Consider the following 20,784-nt stretch of genomic DNA (forward strand, 5'->3'; position numbering starts at 1 on the left):
CACTTTACTTGTTCAAACTGAAAGGGCTAGAGACATAACTAACATAGCATGGACAACCTGTTCCAGCCACATTATGCAAATGCAGCCAGTTTTAATCAGTAGAGTTGTTTCAACATAACACACATTTAAACAAAACCTCAGTGGGAGCACATAGTTTGAGGGCTGTGAATTCCATGTAATCAAAGTGGTAGAGGTTGTGAAAAAGTTATGGGGTGGAGAAAGAGGTAGAAATATAGAGGACAAGATGATAAGAGAGCACAATGTGAGAAGTAAAAGGGGTAGAAGGAGCTGGTATTTCAGAGAAATAAGAGAGTTGCAGGTGATCTAAGAGGGGAGGAATGACAAGCAAAGAGACAGTGGTAAACAAAACAGAAGAGAAGGATTGGAAGAGATTACTTTATTTCCTGAATATAAAGACTTCCAAGCCAGAAGAAGAAGAGTTGTTTTGCACTGTCCAAGGGTCTGGACCAGTATTTTTGGGAAACCTTTCCTGAATCCTACATGTACTTGTGCAGCCAGCTTCCTCCTCAGGGTTGTCTCTCCTGCTCATCTCTTTTTCCATCTTGGTGGTGGGACAGCACTTACATCTGCTCCACCTTTGCAAACTCTCTTCTCCTCCAGGTTGTCTCTTCCCAGTAGCCTACGAAGCTAAATGCCAAATTTTATATTACATGAGGCAAGCAAAGCCCCCGCACTTCTGGAATACACAGGACTGGGCAGGAAACCCACGGTCCTGTGTCATGACCATGCTGCATTTAAGCAAGCTTTTTGAGGACGCAGTCTTTCTTCTTAACAGGCATTTAACCTCAGCCCAGCTGATCCAGATGGCAAGTCAGATCCCTACATTGTTCTGAGACTGGGCAGCACAGAAATTAAAGACAGGGAAAACTACATCCCCAAGCAACTAAACCCAGTATTTGGAAGGTCAGTGATGGCTCATTTTCTTATTCTGGGGTGATTTCTGCTTCATCACTTGCCACCACCATTGCTGTTACTATTTCAAAGTGTTTGTTATGTGCTGATTTCAGCCTGTTTGGATGTTTTATCATTCTATTAGTTAAAATGTTGAGAATTGGTGTCACCCTGTATGATTATAAATTATTTCATTTTCATACTAGTGAAAACACATCACAGAATGCAATCCATGAGAGCTTTTGCAAAGTGAGGCATGAGAGGAAATGAGGCAACAAATGATCTTGTCTGTGCAAATTGATGCAATTGTTAAGTTTAAAGTGAAATAAATATCAGCACAGCAAAGTGTGATTTCACAATCTTTGTTACTATTTCAGGTGGAATAGAGTGCCAAATAAATCTCATAATTTTAGGACTAGGACAAAAAACCTAGTTTTTTGAACCCACACAGCCTTCTGAATGGGGGAGCCAGGGGCAACTGTCAGTAAATATCAACATTGCTTTATCAATGTTTTATACTTATTTATATTGTTAATGCTAATAGCTGTGATTTTTTGCCAGTAAGTTTTCCTGTTTTAAGACAGTTGAAAATGTTTTCATTTGGGGTGGAATTATTCTGTAAGAGCATTAAGACAGAGAAATGATACGATGTTAGACTGAAAGTCCCCTAGTCCAGGGTCCTGTCTGCAAAAGCAGAGGCTTAATAAAAAAAGTGTAGGGAGAAAAGACAAGAACAGAGTAGTGCCTCCATAGCATGCCATCTCAGTTTCTGTGATTTAAGCTTTTCCTTAGTAGAGGTTGCAACTGAACCATCGTTATGATAAACCACAAAGCACAGTCATGCATGTAGATGGAATGGGAAATCATCACTGTGTTCGTTTTAGGCAAGGTTAGGAATGCACTGTTCATTTGGATAGTCCTTGCTGCTTCTGCCAGTGGCAACACTGAGGTGACCTGACCAGCAAATCCTTCAGCAGACAAAGCTCAGTTTTGCCTGTGCTCTGGAGAAATCTGGAGCCACTGCTTTGCTGATGAGGGTGCCCTCTCATTAATTTGCCAAATCGCCTTTAAAATCACTTTTATATTTTCAGCTTCCCTAAATGTCTCAATGACAAAGATTCTTATCCTTGAAAAATGCACTGAGTAAAAAGGGAGTTCTGATCTTCGCTTTTTTGAGACTTGTTTAAAGCTTTTGCCTGATCATTTTGTTGGGTGCCCCCAGATTTCTATATTCAATAGCTAACCTGGAGCTTTTGGACTAAAACAGAAGAGACTTAGATGTCCCTTTTGTGGTTTCTGAAAAGCATGTGAGAACTCTTACAAATAGCTTTGTTAGCCTTGTAATTTCCATACTTCCACCTCTGTTGGATTCAGGATAAGTCATTGCACCTGACCAGCTCCATCCCATTGCTCTGTCTATTGTAGGTAGGAAAAATCTTAGAACTGTATAGGGAGCGGTACAGAAGCAGGAGAAAAAAATACTTTTGCACTCTGTGTTTCCAGTATGTTCAGGTATTTCACTGAAACAAAAAAACACTACCAAAACCACCCCACTGCTTATTAGAAGAGACACTGTTCACGCATTGTTTGCACAGTGTTCATTAACTTAATCTTTTAGGCTTCAAAACTGATTTGACTGCATGTAGGTCTCAATTTTTGCTGTAGATCATTTGAAATCCAAGCTACATTCCCCAAGGATTCCTTGCTCACAGTCCTGATCTATGACCATGACTTCGTGGGAACAGATGATCTCATTGGAGAGACTAAAATTGATTTGGAAAATCGTTTCTACAGCAGGCATCGAGCGACCTGTGGGTTGCAAAGTCAATATGAAATGTAAGTACCTTATCAGACAACAACAGAGCACACAGTGAATGACTTGACTTGAAGGAGAATTTCAAGTCGTGGTTAAATATTATGTTTTCTCCAGCACAAAAGTGTCACAGGAGATATTTTAATTAAAATTCACCAAAGAGCTTATCAGTGGCTTTGGGTAGCTGCCAGCCTCAGTAGGAAGTGGATATTTTAAAATTAACAACACTGTTTGTTCACCATGTATTTTAGATAGTAAACAGCCTGCGTATAACATACCTGCTTGATAAACTGTCTTTGGACAGGCATAAAGGACAAATGGAAAAAAATCTGTCAGAGTAGTTATAACAGGGCTCCACTCTGCTCTCTGTTATGCAGCTGTAGCAAGGCTGGTGGGACTGGTGTGGCACTGGTGGGAGCAGGAGCAGATCAGGGCTGCTGGCATGGCCTCTGTAACAGAGATGAGTCACAGGATGCTGATGCTGAGCTTCTGGTCCCTGTCATATGGCTGCACTCTCAAGGACATTGTGCACAAAGATTAATTAATCCAGAGAAAATTAAACTAAAATAATTCCATTGCCCTGGGGTGGGGCAGTAACCTGGGAGACGTGGGTTTGGGGTTCTTCTCTTATGATTGTTTCTATATTTTATTTACAAACAAAGGGTGGACAATGTGAAAAAGCAATGCAGGAGCACAGACCAAACCCCAAGACTTTCCTTGTCAGCTTGGTCTCCAGTGTGAGATATTGCTTTTATGTGCTTGTTCCAGGCCCCAGATAATCTCGGCTTCTCCTCTGTGTGTGGGAGCCACAGAACACTTCTCCTTAAATGGAGGTAGAACAAGTAGACTTGAATCCTTTAGGTAGAACAGGGAATGAGCTCTGGTCCTGTTCCTCTTGGCAAGCATGCCAGTACCTGGGCTACTTTATCTAAGCTGTGGGTAAGCTTGCATCAATGTCTCCTGTGTTTTGAGAGAAAAGAGTGGTTGGCCCCAGAACCTGAGCAGACAAGGAAGTAGTGCTGGACAATTCAAAGGAAAAATTTGGCTGAGCAGATGTCAGGGCCACTGACCACAAAGCAAATCTCTGCATAGGAAGTACTGATTTGCCAGTCCACTTTGCTGAAGGAAAACCTCACCCATTTCTCTTCACTCTCTGTTCCCTCCTTGCAGAGAAGGGTACAATGCATGGCGAGATGCAACCAAGCCAAGTGAGATCCTCACTAAGCTGTGTAAGGACTACAGAATAAGTGGACCCTTCATGCGGCCAGGGGAGATACAAGTAGGAACAAAAGTCTTTAAGGGTCAGACAGTCTTCACAGAAGATGAGAATGGTAATGAACTAGTTCATCATTTATCAGCTGCATTGTAGCAGCACTAAGAAGCTGCTCAAGCTGTAGCTGGGGCCCCGTTGTGCTATGCACTCTAAAGTCAAATTACTGGAACCCGTCTCTGCTTTGAAATACTCATACAACTGTGGAGATGAATGCTGTGTCTATATTGGCTGTTGCTGTAGCTTAATTGCAGAGAATCTGTAGGTTGAGACAGTTTTTTCTGGTGACCTGTCATCCACATTGTAGGTGTTGGGGGATGCTATGAACTAGCTTCTGCCTGATCCCAAGGATAGCATGCCCAGGATTGGCTGGAGTGCAGGGGACCCTCTTGGAACATGTCTTCTGGCTTAGTTTCATCTGAAAGGAATGCAGCTTGCATGCTCTGAGGTCCTTCCACACAGCAAATCACAGCATGGAAAGTCAGGGAGAGTCTTTTCAAAAATGCATTCCCTGTCTAAACTAAAACAAGCAGTGAGAAGAAGGGGAAAGGGAAATACAGATGTGAAGTGAGTCACTCAAGATCAGACAGGTCTGTGACGACAGTTAGGTTCCAGGTCACTTATCTGCCAGTCCTACCTTATCTACTTGGCTTTCCTCTCTGTTGTTTTTTTCCTCTTCTTGATTATTACCACTCTGACTGCTCTGAAACACTAACACAGCACTGTGTAAATCCAGGTACCTGCGGGGTCCATGAATCCAGAGGGCAGGGCAGAACTTGCTTTAAAAAGAGGTCAAAGCTGCCAGTAAGTTGAGTGTCCATATCACATAGGGATGGAGTGGGACAGAGCTGTCAGCAAAAGATGTCCCTGTCCATGGCAGAGGGTTGGATGAGATGATCATTGAAGGTCCCTTCCAACCCAAACTGTTCTATGATTCAGTTTTATACTTAGGATAAGGAAAAGAGGTGTGAGGATGGAAACTTTCGGGGGGGGATCAGGAGGAGCTGGTCTTGGAGACAGTAGTGGACACTGTGTCAGTGTAGGGAAACCTCTACACCCTTATCTGTGTTTATACATCTTTGAGCAAATTCCCCTTGGCAGCTACAAAATACAGCTCACACCTCAAGTGGGAGGCTGCTAAGGTTTCATTGCTAAAGGGAGAAGAGTTGATCCATTTTTGCTTTCTTGTCCTGAGAGAGATATTTGATTCCAGTAGTGTTGTTTGTTTATTTTCCTCACCAGCAGATGACTGAGTGTGACTACCAGCAACAGGATCTCTTGATCAAAATTCTGGTTCACTAAAATGAGCTTCAGACAAACCAACATCAGACAAGATGATGTAAACCAGAAGCAAGGAAATACAGAACCAGATGGCAAAGTCCAAAGTACATAGTACACCAGTTTTTCAACACGATATAAAGAAATAGTTTACAGCAGACAGTCTTCTGCATAATTCTTATCCAGATTGCTGTTTTGATAAGTACATCTGGGTCCTTATTTCCTGCTGGGTTTCTGTGCTGGTCATCATTTGGATCTGTAAAACTAACAAAGACCACAGATTTGAGCTCTAGAGGAGTACCGAAAAGGAGAAGCAGTACCATTTCCACTTTACAGGTGGAGAAAATTATATTTATGGACCTTACATCCAGCTTTAAATTGCAAGGGAAAGAATAATTTAACTTTGCTTTAGGAGCATAGATGTTTAGAATGGAATGGAATGGAATGGAATGGAATGGAATGGAATGGAATAGAATAGAATAGAATAGAATAGAATAGAATAGAATAGAATAGAATAGAATAGAATAGAATAGAATAGAATAGAATAGAATAGAATAGAATAGAATAGTTCAGTTGGAAGGGACCTACAACAATCATCTGGTCCAACTGCCTGACCACTACTCCCAGGTAGTCTAGGACTACCTGTAGCCAATGGGAAGAAATAGGCATCTTCAGAGGGTGAAAACAATCTTTAGAAAGGTGTCTTAGAGAGGATATGGGGGTTATCATGGGACAGTCTATGTCCTTGCTGTAGAGGCTGCCTGAGTAGCTCAGGCTAAAGACCTTGCTTTTAGCTGGCTAAAATTAAATGAAATACATCATATCTCAAACACATATTGGTACACAAGAGGCAACCAGGACTCATAACCACAGGGTCATCCTTCCTTGCTCTCTGAGCCATTAGGTAGGGTTTATCACCTACTGTTTAAATCCCAAACAAACCTTTCGACATCTACCACCAACCCAGAGATAGCAACACAGAAAAAGTAATAACAGTTTGCTGACAAAGAAGTCTTGAATTTCTTCTCACTGGGGTACTTCTCTCCTAATCTAGAAGATATCCCTCTTCAAAGTCTGTGTCCCTTCTGTCTGAATCCCACAAAAAAAGTAAGGTCAAGACCTCAAAAGGCTTTCTGTGCTTTCCAATATTCACCCTACCTTCAATATTAACACTGGTCCTTCCTTGAGGTGCCATTCTCTGGGCTCTTCCTTCCTCCGGTGGCCAAGCTGAGCTGGTCAGGAGGTGACACGCTCTTGCCCATGGACTTCAACCCTCTTCCTCTGAGGTGTGATTCAGTTCTCTTTGCTGTTGCCATCACAAGGCAAAATGAAGTGTAGATATAACTACTATTGTCTATTTACTGTCAGCTCCGTCAAAATCCAAGTCTCCTTGTCTTTCATGAGCTGTAAAAAAGATTCACATTTTCAGTTAAAAGAGTAGTTCACAGGTTTCTTCCATCTCCCTGTTAGAAACTGTAATAGTGAAATGATTCGCTGTGTATTACAGATAAACTGCTGCCTAAGTGCTAATCTAGTTGCCCTGGTGGGTATCCTTATTTACAAGAACTAAATGCATTTCAAGACGCTTCTTTATTCAGCTGGGATACATAAAACCTTCCTTTTAACTCAAGCAAATTTTTAATGACCGTCTTTAATAATTAATGGCACATATTACCAAGGGGTTCAACATTATAATTCAGCTCTCTTTGTTCTTTTTGTTTGACTCTTTCCTATAGAGGAGCCAGTTGAATCGTATGAACATCTCTCCTTAAAGGTTTTATGTGCTTGGGAAGAAATCCCTGGAGCTGGATATAAACTGGTCCCAGAGCACATTGAGACTCGGCCTCTCTACCATAAGGATAAGCCAGGCATGGAACAGGTAGAGCAGCTCAGAGGTGGTGGTGATGGTAGACCCAGGAGCAGTTTTTCTTTCCTCCAGTTACTGTGGTTTCTATTTGTATGTGTGAACTTACAGAAACAGCATCCAAATGTTGTACCATACATGAGACTTTTTACAGTATCAACCTGGAAATTGTCACACATGTATGTATACAGCCAGTTACCTAAATACACAGTAATCACACAAGGTGTAACTGCATATTTTCATTCTTTTAAATACTTTAGTTTATTAAGTTAACACAAACTCTGCTTGTATTTAGACTTCGGTTCTTTTTTTCTGTTCATCAAGTAATATTTTTATATGTATTTTACCTTGAAGTTGCCAATGTTTGAGCTCAATTCCAACTTTACCAAATTCCTGAGACACTGATAGAATATGTGTATGAAAAAAATATATTGTCCTGTAAGTTTATAGATAAAATCATAGTTACAGTATAGTGAGCTGGTTGGTGCTTATAGAGGAAGTGGTGGTTTTGGATGTCAGAACTATATTTAAAGCCTTCTAAAGTCTCTAAAATTAGATTAGAGAGATGTTTATCTCTTTGCTTTCAAGGGTCGTGTACAGATGTGGGTCGACATGTTTCCTAAAGATATGCCTCTGCCAGGACCCCCAGTGGACATTTCACCAAGAAAACCCAAAGGGTAATATTCTATGCTTTCCTCCCAGCACAGTGGCATAAGTCTTCAAAGATTGAATCTTTCTTAAGAGTGTGGAAAGAACTATAAAAAGAACTATCAGAACAAACTTCTGTGATCCTGAGAAAAGTTTGAGATAGTTCCTCAAGCTAATTGAATGTTTGTAAATGAAACACAAAAATGAGCAACAGAGTTCTCAGCTCATCCTATATCAGCTTTATTCCATTATTTTAGCAAGGCCTTTCCTGACAACTTTATGTCTGAAGCAACATCAGGTACTATTCCTGTATTATTTATGTTTGAACAAGAAATAATGTAATAAAAACTTGTTTCGTTTTCTTTCCTTTAACAAAAGCCAAGATTTGACATAAATAACAGTCTATGTAACAATCACTTTCTTCAGACCAGAACTTTCTATAAAGCTCCTTAACAACAAACATTTTTCAATCCAAAAAGTTTTGAAACTAATCATATCCACAAAACCAAATTGTTGCTGCCATTTCTGTGGTCTACAAAAGCAGGGAAAAATACTGTCAAACAATTAATTATGAGAAAGAAAGTAAACATGCAAACACAACTTACACATTTTGATGAAAAATGTATATTTGCTGTAGCAAAACAGTCTCCAGGCTCCATAAGACTTCAAACACTTTGTGAAAGTATTTCTTGTTGAAGATCTTCAACTGAACAAGGCTCTGACGGAGTACTGCAGATGCAAGTTGGTTTTTATGGTCAACATCTCCTTAAGACCTCCATGGCCTGGTATCTCGGTATCTGGTAATTTCTGGGACAAACTGCTTCACACCTGAGATTGAGGCTTTTTCTAAGACAACACATGTCATATCAGAAAAATCATGTGTTAGTGTTCTCAAACACAGTTGGTTTATTTTTTTTTTAATTTATTTTGCAGTTTATACAATGACTCAAGTCACACCTAAATTTTTGAGTATCAATTTTTTATGTCACCTGTAACATTTGTATTTCAGTTCAAGCTTCTAGAGCTTTGGATGGCCACTATAAATGTCTGTATATAGGGAGTGGAAATGATGGGAAAACGAATTCCTTTTACTAATGATGTCTCTATAGATGATTGCACTTGCTTAAATGAAAATATTTCTAAACAGTGCTTCTCTTCCCTTTTAATGAACTAGATTGCACCAAATACAATGTTTTTAGGCATTTCTTCTGAAAAGCACCTTCCAGGAAGCTCTGATTTTTATTAGCAAGCTGCTCACTGTTTTGGAGACTGCTCTGATGATGTTCAGATCAACTTTGCTTTGTTTCACTGCAACATTTTTGTGAAAAGAAATGTAAAGCAACAGGCACATAAAAAGCGAGTTATTTTCCATCCCTCTGAAGCTGACAGTGACTCCACTATTGTCCGGCATACTCCAAGACCTTAGAGGAGCCACCAGCCCTAGTCTATCACTAGACTCTTGTAAACAGAAGAGGCCTGAGGCTGATGCTATTTTAAGAGTTTTTCACAAATACAACATTTCTCACTTTATAAAAGCATGATTTGATAGATGTTTACATTAGTGTTTAACTAGAGCTTAAGCATACACAGGCCTACTTTCTTTTTTTTTTTTCCAGCTATGAACTGAGGGTAATAATCTGGAATACAGAGGATGTAATTCTAGAAGATGAAAATATCTTTACAGGGCAAAAATCAAGTGATATCTATGTAAAAGGGTAAGTTCTTCAGGACTTGTTTTCAAAAGAACATGTAATATTTCATTCAAAAATCACAAAAAATAATTATGTTGTGAGAATATCTGATAAGCTATTTCTATGATCCTGGCACTTTGCTCTAAATGCCTGCCCAAATTACTCATCTATATTGGATACTGCTTTTTTTTTTTTTTTTTCCCCTCTTAAAATCAAGTAACTGTAAAATGACACTAGTCATTACTTCCTGCTCAGAACCAAGCCCACAGTTTAGCAAACAGAGATCAAACACTTACAGAACTTGAACTGTAAAAGCTTACACAGATGCAGAAAGATTTGACATAATCAGAGAAAAGGGAATTATGACTACATTAGAAACAAGAAAGCAGTTGTCTGCTAGACTATTTCTATTGGAAATATTTTGTAACCCCATGTGGGGAGCATGTGTAGGTGAATGACCACAGCCACATTGGGGAGAACATCCCATGGGCACTTTCTGCTCTCCATCTCCTTCCTTCTGCAGACAAAACGTCTATCGCAGCTTCACAGATGTTACTGGGACAATCAATAAACCATATCACATAAATAAAATGAAAAGAGGGGGAACAAAAGAGAACCTTAACACTCAAACCATCTCTTTCCTGAGATTGTAGCAGGTTACTTAAAATTAATTGCTTGTTTTGGAGTACTGCTTTGCATTTTCTGCTTCTGAGCAGGATTTGAATGCAGGTACCAGAGAGGAGTGGGGGAATATATGGCATAAATGGCAGTAAGAAGTGTTGGAAATCTCAGGTGTGAGACTGGTCTTACATTTCTTGCTGTGTTTCCACTGCTAGAGAGGGACATTAATATGCCAGTATGAATTATGTAATTTTGGAGTCCTGGAAAAATCTGAATTTCTAGAGTGCTAAGCATAGGGAAACTGAATTTCCCTAAAAACTTGTTGCAGCATTGCCAATGACCAAATGCAAAGAGCTGGAGGAGGGAGCACTGTGACTGATGGAGCAGGGAAGGGAGGATGTTTTCCACTTTGCAGGTTCTGAAAATCACGTCAACATAATAAGAAATCCAAAGTAAGCGTAAGGACAGGTCAGGCTGGTAGCAGCTCTTACTCCTGTGGGGGGTTACATTGTGTTAGCTCTGACCAAGCTGTGTGGGGCATCAGGAATGGTACCACTCCTTTGGAGCAGGTGATATTAGCCCAGGTGAAGCACGCTCTAATACAACCATATGGCCCCCAGTGTGCTGCAAGAGTGGTTATTGAACACACTGGCTGAGCAAACCTCCCCTTGCAGTTCCCTGAGAGGACCTACTCTGAAATCACTGGTGTTCACACAGATATATCCAATTTATCAATAAACGTGTTCAGAGCAGTAGCAGAGTAGCTCCGAGAGCACAAAATTGAGGAAAGAAATAGGGAGCTAGCCTTTATGCTGAGCTCTGTGATAACATGAAGACATCATTATCAGTGCCAGAGTGTTTGCTTCTGTGCCTTAATGATGAAGACATAAATCTTATTATGCTCAGACAGTGCACATGGCACTGAATCTGTCACCAGGCATGGATTTGCACTGCAGGCAGTGCTGTGCTTGGGATTGTTACTGGTTTTCCCAATTCCTTTTTGAAATAATGGGGCTTGCAGGGGAAAAGCCACTCTTTGAGTGCAGCACAAAGATGTTAATCTTTACTCAAGCTGTGATAAATCATCTTCAGAACTAAAACATACCTTGCTGGATCATTACCTCAGTGGAGCTCTTCAGAAGAGATTATGTTTAGGAAATTTTTGTCCTTTTGTACCATAGCATTGCACATCAGATGTGCACACTGTAGCAGAAACCAAGAGGAAATCACAAGAAAAACCAGAGAGACTTCTCCAGCCATACTTATGCCATGTTTATACCCCCAAATAGCAACTGCAAACAACTTAGACTTTAATACTGAGCACTGAAATCAGTCTTGGGATATTGACACACAATTTATTAGTGTGGCACAACATGAATACAGGGTGATTAGTAGTGGATAAATGACTGATGCTGTCTTTGTCTCTCCCAAAGAAGACAGATGTCTTGGCCAATAGTGAGTTGCCAACTGGTATTTTGGGGTCTAATTGATATAAAAATCATGTTCTCACTCTCTGCTTTTGATCATCACTGGCCATCACTGCAGCCTGTGCCATGGCTGGCAGGTGGCTGAGATCCCCAAGCCTGGGCTGTTGCTGCATGTCACAGTCCTGAACAGTGTGTTGCCTCCTGCTGATTATGTAGGAATTAGTAAATGATCATGCCTGTAACCAAATAACGACAACCATGATTCAAGCTCCCCTGGTGACAGCAGTGCTTTCCACTATGTGCTTGCCATAGGTGGATAAAGGGCCTGGAAGATGACAAGCAGGAGACAGATGTACATTACAACTCCTTAACAGGAGAGGGCAATTTCAACTGGCGCTTTGTGTTCCCATTCCACTATCTCCCAGCAGAGAAACAAATGGTGGTTAGTAAAAGAGAAAACATATTTTCCTTGGAAAAGACGGAGCGCAAAATACCTGCTGAGCTGGTGCTTCAGGTGTGGGACTTTGAAAGACTCTCTTCAGATGATTTCTTGGGTAAGTATGCAATGGATCTGCCTGAACTTCACCTGAGGTCTCGCCAGACCTGTATTTTGTAGAGGTATGAGACCCAACTTTTGCTTGTCGTTCTCTAAGCACCACATTACAAACTTACACATTTCTTGGAGAGAGGATAATTAGGAACTCAGATGAGATGTTGCTAGGGCAACACAAATGAATGACTGACAGTACAGAGAGATCCCCAGCTCTGAAGCTTGGGCCCAAGATGCTTGGCTCCATGTATCTCATCTAGAAGCTGTTGTTTGAATACCTTGGTGTCTGTCTGGTCTCTGACTGTTGTCACATTACTTATCCCTCCAGGCACTCTTGAATTAAACCTGAATGGGTTCCCTCGAGCAGCAAAGACAGCCAAGAGCTGTGACCTAGGCATAGTTATGTCAGCAAGTGAAGAAAACAAGATCTCCATATTTCAGCAGAAGCGCATCAGAGGCTGGTGGCCTTTCATCAAGGCTGGGGAGCTCACGGTAGGCATCTCACTACAGATGAACAGCTTTTCCCTGGGGCTGTTATGCTCTGCTGAGATCCTGAAACAGCGAGATACTAATTTTGGATATGGCATCTGAAGAACAAACACCACTGGCAGTCCATAGGACCCCTCCAAATGCTTTAGTGGTTCCCCAAAGATTTGGTTCAGATAATCCCACGCAACCAGAGCACTTTGTACTTTTTCTTTGAATTCTTCATTTCCCAGCACACTGGATGGGTAGTGTGGAAAATGAGGTGTTTCCAGCCAACTTTATTTCAGCTGAGGAAATCCTGAGAGGAATCTCACCTGCTTATTTATTTCTTTAGTATTTATTTCTCACGTCAACCAGAGCAAAGGAACTGATTTTGGAGTCCACCATTATTCTCCTTGCTAGTGACACTTCTCAAGCAGAAAGAGCTCAGTCCCCTCTTCTTGTTGAAGTGTGCTCAATAAGCCAATATTTTTTGATTTAGTGGCAGGATACAATTGATACAAAGGAGTGCAAAGGACAATGACAGCTTCCCCCAAACTCTATAAGACTTGTTACATTAGAATTATTCTCCTAAAAGGAATATAAATGCTGACACACAAATTTTCATTTACCCAAAGCCTCTAGTGTAACCAGGCTTGCAGCAGGGTGTAAATCTCACTCAGTGTGTACTTAGCCATTTATCTCAGAGTTTTCTGGTGCAGCTTCTCTTCATAACGTTATAGTGCTTTCTGTTTATAATCTGGAGCTACACTGAAATTCTCAGTGTTTAACACAACTTCTCCATTTTCCCTATCTTTAAGGCTCCTTTGTACTGTTACAGCAGTATAGGGATCCTCAGTGTAAAGCCAGCTCTGGTTCTCTGTTTCCTAGGTGGAGTGCATGTATCTAGACATGAATTACATCCCAATAGTTAACTCTGCTCATGGTCTTTGGGGCATATCTACATGAAACAGAGCATGAAGCAGAAGCACGTGAGGTAGTGAAGGAAAACCCAAGCTAATGTGCTCGCATGGCCACAGTGGACTTTGGGAGCTTGGACCCGAACCCAGACATCCCTGCAGCCCAGTTCTGGGATTGGTGTGGCTGGAGTCTTTTTAGGTGCATCCAGATCCCTGTGGGGATACAGACCAAGAGTTACAAGATAGCTTCCTGTAGTATAGTCCTCTACAAATACACCTGCTTTGGCCCTTTTTTAAGGGATCTCCTTCCCTCTGTAGATTTTCATTGATTCTCTAAGGGTTTTCCTAAACCTCACCCTTCCTTCATAGTTCTGTCCATTCCAGCAAGAATGTTTTAATAAAAAGTGCCATCTTCAAGTTCATTGCGTTCTTCAGATTGAAGGTGACTGTGTACTTTCCATGGATTTAGTGAATGGGCTCCACTCCCAAACCCCTGCTTTACCTCCATTTTCTCAGCTCTAGTACAATTGATTCTCCTTCTCCCAGTCCACTTTCAGCTCTTGATCCCCTTGTCTTCCACACTGATCCCTTTTATGTTCATCCTTCTTTCAGCCTAGTTCTGTGCTGAATCGCAGCCACTGATAAATAACCACATTTCAGTTTTTGATATCCATAAAGGTATGGGGTAGGAAAATAGTAAATACATGAAAAGCAATTTGTTTGTTTTTCATCCATCACAGATTTTATAAAGCAGATTTGATTTACCCACTCTTAATAGTTACTGGAATCTTTAAATCTCTGAAATCTTTTTTAAAATCTTTTTTCCTTTGGCCTAATTAATTCTATGGTGGAGATAGCACTGAAGAACGCACCTGGATGAACAGGGAAAAGAGAGAACATCTCTAACCTAATACAGACAGAACTATCAACAGATTTGTTGCTGTGAGTGCAAGGGAAAAATAAATATTTAACCCATATTTAGGAAACTCTAACTTCCATAGCAGAAGTTACAGTTGATACTAAGAGTCCAAATAACTCAGATTACATATTTCTACTGCAAGGTGTAACAGACATGATCTCTTACAAGTGCTAATATTTTGTTAGTCACTCAACAAGCTTTAATGGCCTGTCACAATGAAAACAAGCAGTAAACCAGAAGTTATATTCCATTATGACTTTTCCTGATTCTAGGAATTATCAGTAAGTTGGTGCTGAACAAAGCTGTCCTTTTGTCACAGCTCTGTGTATCATCTTCCATCACGAAAATTTACTCTGCATCCACCTGCCAGACCACTATTCTTTTATGCTGAACAGAGCTCTAGCACTTCATGATGTTTTCAGCACACAGATCTCATTTCTAGCCATCCGCCTTTTGTGAGCTGAGACCCCACAGCTCAACTGCTCCAGCACTTGTGACTGGCTGGATTTCCTCCTGTTGGTGTACTACCCCTTGTCCATGTCAGCAATGCAGCTTCCAGATTGACCATTCAGCTCTGTCAGGAAGTGTGATAGATAGAAGACAGGTCTTCTCAGATGATTTACGTTATAATTTAGGAATCAGAATATGTATTTATGGGTCTGGAAGAAAACATCCTACCTCTCTCTTTCCTCACGGTCCTTGAGCATAAGTCAGGAATTTGGTGCCTGGGTTTTCCTTTGTGCTTTCTCTTTAACTGCAAAAACTTTATCTTATTTTTTTCTAAAAAACTTCCTTTGCCCTCAGCTGGTTTCATAACTTATCCACAAGCTGAATCCTGCTGTGATTTAGTGATAATAACCCACGATTGGATGCTTACATATGATCTCTCTGATCCAGGGCAAGGTGGAAGCTGAGTTTCACTTAGTCACAGCAGAAGAAGCTGAGAAGAATCCGGTAGGCAAAGCTCGAAAGGAGCCTGAGCCCTTGGAAAAACCCAAGTGAGTAGAAGCATACTCATTAAACAAGCTGGGGCAGGGGCATTCAGCAGGAGACGGGGAAGAGCAGGTCTTGTCCTCTCCTGGCTTTTGTCCTCTTTCCTGCTGTAACCCTGAGCAAGACATTTGTCCAACTTGTGCATTGCGTGGCTGCTGGCACTCATAGTTGGCAGCAACTTCCAGGTTAGCTGAAATACCTTCCTCTGGAAGACCAAATAAATTGCATTGCTGCACATTTGTCCTCAGCTAGAGTTCACAGGCGGGCTCATTCCATAGCTGACCTGGTATGTGATAACTTCTTAAACCATCATAATTTATGCATACACCCAACACCTCAGTTTAGTCACCTGTAAAGATCAGATGGATTATATTTATTATATTAAAAGGATAACTATAAGCCATTAATATTTAAGTGCTTTAAAATGACTGTATGAAAAATTTTCTATGTCTAGGTTGTTTTTTTTTTTTTTAATATGACCATTAGGAGACAGAGTCTTAGTATTAGGAAGCAAGAATTTTGGATATTAGGAAAAATTTCTTCACCGAAAGGGTTATCAAGCACTGGAACAGTTTGCCTAGGGAAGTAGGTGAGTCACCATCCCTGAAAGTATTTAAAAGACCTGTAGGCATGGCACTTAGGGACATGGTTTAGTGGTTGGACTTGATGATCTTAAAGGTGTTTTCCAACCTAACTGATTCTGTGATTCTGTGATTCTATTATTCCAAGAATTATCTGCACACATTTAAAGGTATCTCAGCTGTTACATACCAGTGGAAAACTTACCTCTGTGTACATATAGTTATTTTTGAATAAATTAATCACTTGCATATAAAAGCACATAAAGCAAGAAAATCAGGTCATACAGGAATGATACAACTTTAACAAATCTTTCTCTAAATTTTTTTTACTTCATGATCAAAGAATTAAAATGCTTATTTTTCATCATAAGACTTTTCAATGACGACATTTAAAGTGGTTTATCAAAGACATGATCTAGAATGAGCATTTTCTCTTTCAGCATTTGTCACATTAAAAAAATATCAGCTGAGATTTTTGCATTCAGAAAAAATGTACTTCAAATCTGTTTTGGCTCAAGTACTTTGTTCTACTAAAGTAATGAGCTAGATTTAAAAAAATAAAAAGAGAAATTGATGTTATATTTCCTGCTACCAGAGCTTCTAAAAATCAATTGCTAATCATAATGGTAATCATTGCATATTCTGTTTAATTTTGTTGGTTTGATATATATCTCAGGATAAACATGAAGAAGGATAAAACAGCATAAATGTGGAATTGCCAATACCCCTACAAAGGGTATAAATTTAGCCTGAAAATTAGAGGTAGACTTGTTGAAAATTAGCCTTGGAAAGACTTTAATCAATCATTTCACCCAACATCTTTACCCAAAGGCAGGATGAGCTATGCCTGACAGATGTCTGAAAGATTCCCAGTAATGGAAATTAAAGCACTGTTTTACAGAGGAGAGAGGACTGGGATAGCTCTGAAATACATGTGGTGGGAAACAATCAGACTAGGCAGTTTTAAGAGGGAGTGTAGTGTGTAATAGCGGCATTACATGTCCAGGAGGTTGTCAACAGGATGTGCAGAGGCACTGTCTCATTTTCCTCTCATTTTTTCAGGCCCAGCCCATTCATCCCAGGCAGCCTGGGGCTCCAGGGCTCCCTGTGTTTTCACGTCAAGGGTGTTTTATCTACAAATGTGCTGTTGGGCCAAAAGGTTGTCACTAGCCTGCTGGCCCCTTCTCTGCTGCATAGCCAGCCTGGAGGTGTTTTCACCCAGAAGCCACAAAACCAGAGTCATCCTCCAGATCTTGCACTGAGTAATCAGAGAGGCTCCACATCTAGGTTTTTATGATGAAATACAGGGCTGACACATCACTCAACCCAGTTCTACTCTTAACTGAGATATATGCCTCAATTAAATTGAAATTAGAGTGAGGCTAGTCTCACTTGACATTACCCATCTCAGAAGCAAGCCATTCAGGCTCCTTTTGTAGCTGCTTATGTACAGGTGATGGAGTCACCCCATTTACCTAACAAACATATCTTAAGACGGGAGCTGGGGAAAGAGATGTATTGTCCTCCAGAAGGTCCTTCCTCTCCACATGCAGACAGCCCATGACTGACCAGGCTGGGCACCTAAGTTTTAAAGTTAGGCAAAATAAATCCTAAGGTTACTAGAGTAAAATTTTAACATGTGGCTAGTAAATACTATTTTAGCTAGACACTCACTTACTGTAAAGAAAATAAACTAATAGCTGAAGACATTGCATGCCATTAACCAGCTCAGTGCCCCCGAGAGATGGAATATGTAGTTCATACATGCAGAGTAGACAAAATCAACTGAGAGATAACAGATAACTGTTTCTGCACTTTAAATGAGTTCTCTTTAGGAAGAAGTGCATCTCAAGGAGCTTTGTGTCAGGACCTCCATATTTCTATGCCAGTACTGTAGGGTCACATTATTTTTTTCTAATCACATAGGCTCACACAGAGAGGGAGGGAAAGTTTCAGATTGTTTTTTGTAATTAAGTTTTCAAAATAAGAAACAAAATAATTTCAAAACTAAAATTATCTTCTAGGAGCTACTAGACAGTAGCAGACTCTTTAATGTACCAGAGCAAAGGTAGACAAAGATTAACTGTCTGGGAACTAAAGAGAAACATGCAAATGAGAAATAAAGTGCAGTGAGTGTAATTTCCTGCTGGCCAAAGCACCGTGATGTGCATCATGATGTTGTCCATCTCTTCATCTCTGTCAATGAAGACAGAATGCTTCTCTGGATGCACTCTATTATAACAAATATGCTGCTATAACTGGCACGAATTCTATTGCCTACATTGCAAAGAAAACAAATTAAATGATCAACAGCCTGGCTTTTTTTCCCTGTCTTTAAAGGTTATGAAAAGCCCTTAAGTAGTTGGAACATGCAGATTAATGGTTTTGTTACTCAAGTCTGTGATTCATTAAGTTTTACTCTTTAGAGTATCCATTTTTTAATAATTCCTTTTAACCTGGAGGGCTTATTTGTTGATTTATTTCTGAGTCATTTCCACCTCAGTATAAAACAGTCTTTAATTAAAAGATATTCAGTTGGCTTTTTAGATTTACAGACTTTCTGTTACATTGGCATTCACTGCCACATGCTGAACGCTGAATTCTCCAGATGACTAAGACATTGCTTAAATTCCTTAAACAGCTTTCTGGAGTGAGGCATGGCCGTTGCTTTTTGTGACCCTGAGTCTTAATTTCATTCTCCTTACTGCTGCACTATCTGTACAACTACAGTGATATTAGATAAGAAAGACAACCTGCACCAAATTTTTCAGGTGTTAATGTTGCTCCACACCACCATATTCATCAGGTCATCCCATCATACAAAACTGACAGATGTTGCCTCAGCTCATTGCAGGGATAGGGCTGTTGAAGTAAGAGGCACAGTGACCTCCCAAGCTGGGTGGAATGCCAGAGGAGAGATTACACCAACATTTTTCCTAAGGAGAACATTGTTTTCCTCTCTGTATGTAGCCAGTTTTACTGTACAGTGTGAAGAAACTCCTGATATGGAGGAGAATATAACGTGAGGCAACATTTGAAAAAAACTTAGGATTGTGGATTGCAGATATTCTCCAGCAGAAGAAGGTGGCTCTTCTTTATGTACACAAGCAAACTACCTAGATTTTGGGTTTCAACTCATCTCCTGTTTTCAGGAGGCCTCTTTTAAATTTCCTTCTGAAAATATGCCATTTTGGGCCATATGCCAGGCCTGAGCTGGCTCTGACTGTTACGGCACTGTGACTAGCATTGAGCAATCAGATTTTTTGTAGTGACTACTCCTTTTGCAATGTTAAATTCCTTGCAATGATTAGAAAGCTTTTGTACTCAAGTTTGAGTATATCTGCATTTCTTCTTTAGGATTTATCATGATCTTGCCTGTAATTTTGAACCCCATATCTTGCCTTGAACTGGAGTAGTTATGAAGTGTGAACTGGATTTTCATTCTGAGTGGTGTGTGGGGCTTGGGGTCTGGAACAAATGAAAGAAGAATGACCCAATATATGTGAATCTTGTGGAAGTTTCCTCTAAACTCTTTAGTGGGTTCCCAGGAGTTAAAGGGTCTTTTTAGACTCAAATATCTATTTTGCAGTGGGGTAACTTTGGAAATAGTTGGATCTGCCTTTACAACAGTTTTTATTTTTCTTTCTTCTGCTTTAGCCGACCAGACACATCCTTCTCTTGGTTTGTAAATCCTTTCAAGTGTTTGTATCACCTGATCTGGAGAAATTACAAGAAGTACATCATCGCTGGCATAATTCTGCTTATTCTTATTGTCTTCCTGGTGCTCTTCATCTACACGCTGCCAGGTGCAATCAGTCATAGGATAGTTGTAGGATGAGCATAGTTGTGGCTCTCATTGTAACCAATCGTATACAGACACTTCAGTTAAAAACAGAAGTCAGGCATAGAGAATTAATCAACCTGAAACACATTTCATTCATTGTCAAAAGAAAATATAACTATTCATATCATAAACTGGAGCTCTTTTAGAATGTTTTATTGTCTTCTTTGGCTGCTCATTCAGACCCAGCCTTAATGTACATTATCATTAACATACTGATGCAGCTTTATTGACAATGGAAGTTTGATTCTTCACCTAAAACTGTGTTTGAAAGTAAGTTCCTTAATGCTATGCAGAAACTGATTTGTCAGTCAGATATTTATTATTACAGACAAATGATTAAATATTCAGGGCAAAATCTGTACACAAAGATAAATGTATAGTTCAGTCTTTGCATAGTTTTGTAATTAATTATTTCAACTGTTTTTCAATGACTTATTATAATGGCATGATTATTTTGAGATAAAAGTTTTATTAAAAATAAATCTAAGGTTAAATTGTCTCATTTAGTGTCATGTGCAGAATTCATCCTGTGCCTCTCAGTAGGAGCTCTGTGCTCTATAAAGATGTCTCACACACTTATAAATGAGGTAAGTGTCTATGACAGGGGGAGGTAGAAGCAGAGATGGAAAGAACTTTTTTCAGCTGCAGTTTGAAAGTGCTGGAGGTCACTGGAGGAGAGAGATCAGGAAGATGAAGACTCAGTCACAGGCATTGCAGTAGCAAATGATCCTTGTTAAGGAGAGGGAACAAGGAGAATCCTGCTGCTTGATGAGCAGAGGGAAAGAGGAATGGGAAAGAGAAAATCTCCAGAGTGGAACAAATCATGGAGGATTAAAGAAAACAAGGAATAAAACCTTACACAATTGTCAATATGAAAATCCTCATCCTACCTAAGAATACAGAAGAAAATGATGCAGCCTGTCATGCACAAGGCAAGGATTGATAACTTAATGACCCCACTTGGCCTTAAAATGAATGATTATGAATT

General features: G+C 40.1%; 1 protein-coding gene across 1 annotated transcript in view; it reads left to right on the forward strand.

Moving 5' to 3' along the window:
• Positions 1-19,790, forward strand: part of FER1L6 (fer-1 like family member 6) — a 77,912-nt gene extending 58,122 nt beyond the window's left edge. The window contains exons 32-41 of the mRNA XM_074859727.1: positions 797-924; positions 2,578-2,748; positions 3,896-4,056; positions 7,010-7,152; positions 7,726-7,814; positions 9,402-9,500; positions 11,837-12,078; positions 12,403-12,566; positions 15,276-15,376; positions 19,610-19,790. Of these exons, the coding sequence (XP_074715828.1) occupies positions 797-924; positions 2,578-2,748; positions 3,896-4,056; positions 7,010-7,152; positions 7,726-7,814; positions 9,402-9,500; positions 11,837-12,078; positions 12,403-12,566; positions 15,276-15,376; positions 19,610-19,790 (1,479 nt within the window). The remainder of the gene's footprint in view (positions 1-796; positions 925-2,577; positions 2,749-3,895; positions 4,057-7,009; positions 7,153-7,725; positions 7,815-9,401; positions 9,501-11,836; positions 12,079-12,402; positions 12,567-15,275; positions 15,377-19,609) is intronic.
• The last annotated feature ends 994 nt before the right edge of the window (positions 19,791-20,784 follow it).

This window comes from Strix uralensis, chromosome 1 (genome assembly GCF_047716275.1).
Source record: "Strix uralensis isolate ZFMK-TIS-50842 chromosome 1, bStrUra1, whole genome shotgun sequence".
NCBI lineage: Eukaryota > Metazoa > Chordata > Aves > Strigiformes > Strigidae > Strix > Strix uralensis.